Genomic DNA, 8,107 nt, shown 5'->3' with positions numbered 1-8,107 from the left:
TGTTTATTAATTTCAACAGTACTAATTAATCAGGAACATAATCCATGATTATAGTTGTAATATTATTCCAAATAATTTTCTAATTCTGCTCTTTGTAATGTCACACATTTACTTGACCCATTAAAGGAAAACAACCATTTGACCCACATAACATTTAACGTTTATGCCTCATGCAACCTCAGGAGCCAGAAAGTACTTTTATTTCAACAACAACAACAAAAGCAAAAACAATAAAAAAGCCAATTGCATACATTTTTACTTTTATTTCGACATTAATTCAATTTCACCCGGCATAATTAGTGAATGTCATGAAACCGCCCTGGTAAGGCTAGTAATACAGAGTTAAGTTCCCCTAAGTTCCATGTACTAAGTTGCATGCATTAGAAACTTAACTTATAAGTACTTATTTTTCTCACGTTATAAGTATGTTTGAATATGAATTGCGCTTTTTTTGTTTTTGACCAGTAGACCATCGCCAGCCAGCCACCACCAAGTTGGCCAACAAAATGTATCAAACGACATTGCCCGACATTTACCATCCATTTGACCACCTCGTATAGTAATAACGACGTCACAAACCACAATTTTTATGGGGCCAAGCAAGGAACAAACTCTAACAATCAAATGCAAGTCAAATATGATGAAGTGTTTTTGTAGTAAAGGTTGACGTCAAGGAGGTGTTCATTCAACTGCATTGCAGTGCCCGTTTTTTTTATTTTTGTCCTGCCATACCGCGTGTTAGTGTGATGTATTTCGACTTATTACTGCAATTAAATAATTAATGACTGTGTTAGTCCGGTTTTTAATTGTCGATTAAAAAATACAGCAACTAAATGAACTAAAATGGCATCCGGTTCAACTAAGCCAAACCTATGGAAATTATACATTGTTAAATTTTACAGTTTTTCATTTAATGGATTTTTTAAGAATATTTTTCCCAGCACCCACATTAAGCGTGGATTTTTTAAGAAAATTTTTCAAGCACCCCCAATAAGCGCGGAATTTTTTAGAATATTTTTTCAAGCACCCACAATAAGCGTGGAATTTTATAAAAAATATATTTTTTAAGAATACTTTTTCAATATAAAAAATATATTTTTTAAGAATACTTTTTCAAGCACCCACAATAAGCGTGGATTTTTTAGGAATATTTTTTCAAGCACCCACAATAAGCGTGGATTTTTTAGGAATATTTTTTCAAGTACCCATAATTATCGTGGATTTTTTTAGAATATTTTTTCAAGCACCCACAATAAGCGTGGATTTTTTAGGAATATTTTTCAAGCACCCATAATTATCGTGGATTTTTTTAGAATATTTTTTCAAGCACCCACAATAAGCGTGGATTTTTTAGGAATATTTTTTCAAGCACCCATAATTATCGTGGATTTTTTTTAGAATATTTTTTCAAGCACCCACAATAAGCGTGGATTTTTTAAGAATATTTTTTCAAGCACCCATAATAATCGTGGATTTTTTAAGAATATTTTTTCAAGCACCCACAATAAGCGTGGATTTTTTAAGAATATTTTTTCAAGCACCCACAATAAGCGTGGATTTTTTAAGAATATTTTTTCAAGCACCCACAATAAGCGTGGATTTGTTAAGAATATTTTTTCAAGCACCCACAATAAGCGTGGATTTTTTAAGAATATTTTTTCAAGCACCCACAATAAGCGTGGATTTTTTAAGAATATTTTTTCAAGCACCCACAATAAGCGTGGATTTTTTAAGAATATTTTTTCAAGCACCCACAATAAGCGTGGATTTTTTAAGAATATTTTTCAAGCACCCACAATAAGCGTGGATTTTTTAAGAATATTTTTTCAAGCACCCACAATAAGCGTGGATTTTTTAAGAATATTTTTTCAAGCACCCACAATAAGCGTGGATTTTTTAAGAATATTTTTTCAAGCACCCACAATAAGCGTGGATTTTTTAAGAATATTTTTTCAAGCACCCACAATAAGCGTGGATTTTTTAAGAATATTTTTTCAAGCACCCACAATAAGCGTGGATTTTTTAAGAATATTTTTTCAAGCACCCACAATAAGCGTGGATTTTTTAAGAATATTTTTTCAAGCACCCACAATAAGCGTGGATTTTTTAAGAATATTTTTCAAGCACCCACAATAAGCGTGGATTTTTTAAGAATATTTTTTCAAGCACCCACAATAAGCGTGGATTTTTTAAGAATATTTTTTCAAGCACCCACAATAAGCGTGGATTTTTTAAGAATATTTTTTCAAGCACCCACAATAAGCGTGGATTTTTTAAGAATATTTTTTCAAGCACCCACAATAAGCGTGGATTTTTTAAGAATATTTTTTCAAGCACCCACAATAAGCGTGGATTTTTTAAGAATATTTTTTCAAGCACCCACAATAAGCGTGGATTTTTTAAGAATATTTTTTCAAGCACCCACAATAAGCGTGGATTTTTTAAGAATATTTTTTCAAGCACCCACAATAAGCGTGGATTTTTTAAGAATATTTTTTCAAGCACCCACAATAAGCGTGGATTTTTTAAGAATATTTTTTCAAGCACCCACAATAAGCGTGGATTTTTAAGAATATTTTTTCAAGCACCCACAATAAGCATGGATTTTTTAAGAATATTTTTTCAAGCACCCACAATAAGCGTGGATTTTTTAAGAATATTTTTTCAAGCACCCACAATAAGCGTGGATTTTTTAAGAAAATTTTTCAAGCACCCACAATAAGCGTGGATTTTTTAAGAATATTTTTTCAAGCACCCACAATAAGCGTGGATTTTTTAAGAATATTTTTTCAAGCACCCACAATAAGCGTGGATTTTTTAAGAATATTTTTTCAAGCACCCACAATAAGCGTGGATTTTTTAAGAATATTTTTTCAAGCACCCACAATAAGCGTGGATTTTTTACGAATATTTTTTCAAGCACCCACAATAAGCGTGGATTTTTTAAGAATATTTTTTCAAGCACCCACAATAAACGTGGATTTTTTAAGAATATTTTTTCAAGCACCCACAATAAGCGTGGATTTTTTAAGAATATTTTTTCAAGCACCCACAATAAGCGTGGATTTTTTAAGAATATTTTTTCAAGCACCCACAATAAGCGTGGATTTTTTACGAATATTTTTTCAAGCACCCACAATAAGCGTGGATTTTTCTAGAATATTTTTTCAAGCACCCACAATTAGCGTGGATTTTTTTAGAATATTTTTTCAAGCACCCACAATTAGCGTGGATTTTTCTAGAATATTTTTTCAAGCTCCCACAATAAGCGTGGATTTTTAAAAAATATTTTTTCAAGCAACCACAATAAGCGTGGATTTTTAAAAAATATTTTTTCAAGCACCCACAATTAGCGTGGATTTTTTTAGAATATTTTTTCAAGCACCCACATCTAGCGTGGATTTTTTTAGAATATTTTTTCAAGCACCCACAATTAGCGTAGATTTTTTTAGAATATTTTTTCAAGCACCCACAATTAGCGTGGATTTTTTTAAAATATTTTTTCAAGCACCCACAATTAGCGTGGATTTTTTAAGAATATTTTTTCAAGCACCCACAATAAGCGTGGATTTTTTAAGAATATTTTTTCAAGCACCCACAATAAGTGTGGATTTTTAAGAATATTTTTTAAGCACCCACAATAAGGGTGGATTTTTTAAGAATATTTTTTAAGCACCCACAATAAGCGTGGATTTTTTAAGAATATTTTTTAAGCACCCATAATAAGCGTGGATTTTTTAAGAATATTTTTTAAGCACCCACAATAAGCGTGGATTTTTTAAGAATATTTTTTAAGCACCCACAATAAGCGTGGATTTTTTAAGAATATTTTTTAAGCACCCACAATAAGCGTGGATTTTTTAAGAATATTTTTTAAGCACCCACAATAAGCGTGGATTTTTTAAGAATATTTTTTAAGCACCCACAATAAGCGTGGATTTTTTAAGAATATTTTTTAAGCACCCACAATAAGCGTGGATTTTTTAAGAATATTTTTTAAGCACCCACAATAAGCGTTGGATTTTGAGTGGTAAAACCGCATCCAAATTGTTATTAATTTTTCGCTACACAAATTTAAATTTTCTTTAAATATTTTATAAAAATATTTGCTTTTATTTTTCACTTCTTCTTAAAATGTTAAATATCAAAATATTGCCGAACGACAACGTCTTAAAACGGACGCTCCCAAATCGCCTAATTTCGATGATTTTACACCGCCAAAGCCATGATTTAGACTTTCGGGTGGTTTGGTCCATTTTACGAAATAGCTTTTATAGACGACTGCTTGAATTTTAGGTTTCGCCTTCTGAGCCCTGCGATATTTACTACGAAACGGCAGCAAGAACCAGAGAAAACGTTTTCGACGATATGTTGGCGCATTTTTACGACTATTGTTAATATTCCAACGATTGGGGTCGTCATCACCATCAGCTATAAGAGATCCTACGTTATGTATTAAGATGTGCTTTTGTAAAGAGGAAGACATTGGCATGGATCCAGATATGGTTTGCAGATCTTTAGGTTCTCGATTATCAGTTGCTTTTTTGTTGTAATTATTATTATTGTTCCTGACTTTGCATGGAGGTGTTTGCGAGGATTTATCTTGACACGTTTTTTCCACTTCTTCTTCTTCACTTTTTACCATTATTATGCCCTGAGATTTCATCTTGGAGGGTGTCCTTCGTATTGTGGTTTTGCTTTCATAAATTTCAACATCATCACTTTTAGAACTCCAACAGGAATTCACGTTAAGGCAATGCAGTGATTTGGAACTATTTAAATCCGCCTCTTTCTCTTCCTCAATGACATCTAAATGATCCGCCCCCTCCGCCAGGCTATTGATAGGTGCAATTTTCTGTATTCTCTTGGGTTTTTTACGTAAATAATGACACAATTTTCCCATATTTGATTGGTCCGCCATTGGGGATTTTGGAGATTCTGGGGCACCCTCAGCAGCTGAGTCACTAATTCCAGGCTGTAATGGCATTTTCACCAAGATATAATGATCATTTACCAAACATATTTCGGATACCGTTTTGGGTTCATTATCCTTTGACGCTGTGCCGTTTGTTATTGTTGCGTCAAAAAACTCATTCACCTGACCCTCTTGATATATGCGATAATCGGGTGGCCGCCCATCGTAAATGTCATCGTAAAATAATTCTTCTTCCTCATCCTGTTCATCTATTTCAACAGCCGCTTTGCTTTGTTTTCTAAGAAAATGTTCTTTTCCCCTTTTGTCTTGTTGTGTTTGGCCGACCGCATCTTCACCTTCGCTTGAAACAACAACAGGTGTTTGTTTTTTCAATAGTTTTGACCTGCTGTTAGTCACGTGTCCATCACCACCCTTTGGTGGTGTTTGATTGCGGTTGATATTCGCTGTTATTATTGATTTTCCTTCGGGCCTTTGTTTTTCCTGACCCTGGTGATTGGTTTTGAAAGTTTGTTTCTTCCGCTGTTGTTGTTCTTGTTGTTGCTGTTTGTGCTTTGTAGAATGTTTGTGTTCCGTTGCCATTGGATAAGAAGATGTTATCGCGCCAGTCAGTCTGAAAAACAAAAACAACAATAAAAATAATTTTAAAAAAATATTTGCATTGTAATTTTTTTTAATAAGCATAGTCCATATTTATATTAGGCTATTTCCTTGCGGCAATTGTCAGTTTGAAGGAGAGAGAGGTGAGGCATATGTATGTTAACCCTTTGCCTCTCAACACCCCCTCTCACCGACAAACTGACAATTTCCGCAAGTAAAATTGCCTAAAGTACATATTGGCATATATGTACATATGAGACATTTTCATACCAAAAATATTCTTTATTAAATGGTCTGTTCCAGAACTGCAAGAATCTACTAATTTTTACTATTTTTTCCGATAACATAAAGGAAAAAATGTTATCGTAGTAAAAAATAGTAGCTTCTTGCAGGTTTTGGAACGGAGCAATAATTACAATTGTTCCACTAACATCCCAGGCGGGACAAGGGAGACTTCTCTCATATCAATGAGTGCACCCTGGATCATATTAGGTCAATGATATGGGACCTACTGTTTATGGCAGAGTCCGAACGGAGACACCACTTATAAAGGAAAATTGATCATCTGATTTTGACCTTGAAAATGTGGTTTGGTGGATTTTATGTGTTCAAAATTAGTTCTTTAAGACAAAAGCTACAACTTTGTCTCCGAGAGCAAATTAAAATTCTTAGCGGTTTAGAAAATATGAGCCTGGCAAAATGATCTCTTTTGACCACTAGGCCTCAAACCTTTGGAGGCCCATAAACGCGAAAGTGGAAGTGATGGGGAAAACGACGGGACACGTGTCTTCTTATTTTTGGTCTTCTATATTCTGACACCGCAGCATCAGAATATGGTTTGTTCGTATTTTTTATACCCTACACCACACTGTGGCAAAGGGTATTATGTATTTGTGCATTTGTATGTAACATACAAAAGGAAACGAAATAGACCCATAGTTCCTTTTGGGGATATACATATAATCACTTTCTGAGTCGATTTATGCATGTCCGTCCGTCTGTCCATGTATTTTTGTTCGCAAAGTGCAGCTCGCATTTTTTGTCCGATTCAGCTGATTTTGATGAAATTTGGAATAGGTGACTGAATTCGGTCTGAAAATAAATGTGCCAAACTACATCGAAATCGGTTCAGATTTGGATATAGCTCCCATATATTTTTTCGGCCGATTTGACATATTTGCGGCACCTACCACGCTATATACGTCCGATTTTGATGAAGTTTGCAATGTGTGACTGAACTCGGTCTAAAAATGAATGTGCCAAATTATATCGAAATCGGTTCAGATTTGGATATAGCTCCCATATATATTTTCGCCCGATTTCACGTATTTGCTGCACTAAACACCCTATATATTGTTACGGAATTAGATTTAACTAATCTGCGTGTAGACGTTGTTTTATTCCCCAGTACGATTTGTACCAAATAAAACAGGGTTCGTTTCAGATTACGTTTCTAAAATGCTTTATTTACTTTATTACACTTATTCGGAACCGACTTTTTTACTAAGCACACAGCTTGTCTCTAGTTAGCACGAAGCTATTCCTTAACCGATCTGTTCAGTTCAACGCTTAAAACACAACTAACTCGCCGTTGCTGATTCCACCTGTATTTATACCAAAATCTCCCTGTTCGAGTATTCTCCAGAACATCTGGTAACACCTCGAATCTGTGCAACGAACACACAGACGCACATTCGCAATAAGCGAACAATCATACTCACATACATGGGCGAAGATCAATACAAGTGGACAAGCACACTAATGACGTAATTACAACAACAAACAAATGCAAGAAATACAAGAAGTAGCAAACTAAACGATAATTACATGATTATGGCAAAAGAAACAAACTGTCCAAACTTAGTTTAAATTCGAAGATGGGCCATATCAGTTCACTACCTGGGGTACCACCCCCACAAAAGTGCAAACATTTTCTGTAAATTGCTGTGAACAATACCTGTTGAAGGGAGCAATTGATTTCGTCCAAACTTTGCACATCGTATTATTTCTTCCAGATATATATAGGACTCGAATATGGACTATATCGGTCCATTATTTCGGGTACCTCCCACACAAAATTCGGAAAAAGTAAATTTTAAGAGCACCTCTCGGATCGGGTTGAATTTTTTTCAAGTAGGTTTTCCTTGCGGCTCCCTTTACGACGGTACAATTTTTTTCTTGTGCAAGTCCACACTTCTTGAGATATTAGCCTAAAAGCTCCATGAAACCCTCACGGCACCAACCAAAATAGCAAATCCGCAAGATAATTCCCGCAGGGAGTTTCTGACTGGTACAGACTTTGCACACCGTATTATTTTATCCAGTCATGTATCAGGTTAGAATATGGACTATATCGGTCCACTCCTTCGGGTACCTTCCACACAAAATTCGTAAAAAGTAAATTTTAAGAGCTCCTCTCCCATCGTTTTGATTCTTTTTTTCAGTAGGTTGTTCTAGAGGCCTCATTTACAACGGTACAATTTTTTCCGCACATACTAAAATGGCTATTGTGCAAGATAACTCTAAAACTTTTTCAAAAATTTCTGCCAAACTTTGTTTAACGTAATTTAATAC

At 34.5% G+C, this 8,107-nt stretch overlaps 1 protein-coding gene across 2 annotated transcripts in view; it reads right to left on the bottom strand.

Moving 5' to 3' along the window:
* Positions 1-4,079: 4,079 nt before the first annotated feature.
* LOC141394889 (uncharacterized) overlaps positions 4,080-8,107 on the bottom strand; it is a 41,374-nt gene continuing 37,346 nt past the window's right edge. For both annotated transcript variants that reach the window (XM_073970021.1, XM_073970020.1), the window contains exon 2: positions 4,080-5,546. In XM_073970021.1, coding sequence (XP_073826122.1) covers positions 4,145-5,515 — 1,371 coding nt within the window. In that variant the 5' untranslated portion in view covers positions 5,516-5,546 and the 3' untranslated portion in view covers positions 4,080-4,144. The remainder of the gene's footprint in view (positions 5,547-8,107) is intronic.

The sequence above is a fragment of the Musca autumnalis genome, unplaced genomic scaffold, assembly GCF_047663935.1.
Source record: "Musca autumnalis isolate F117 unplaced genomic scaffold, ASM4766393v1 scaffold_2, whole genome shotgun sequence".
Lineage (NCBI taxonomy): Eukaryota > Metazoa > Arthropoda > Insecta > Diptera > Muscidae > Musca > Musca autumnalis.
This window is presented reverse-complemented; position numbering and strand designations above follow the sequence as displayed.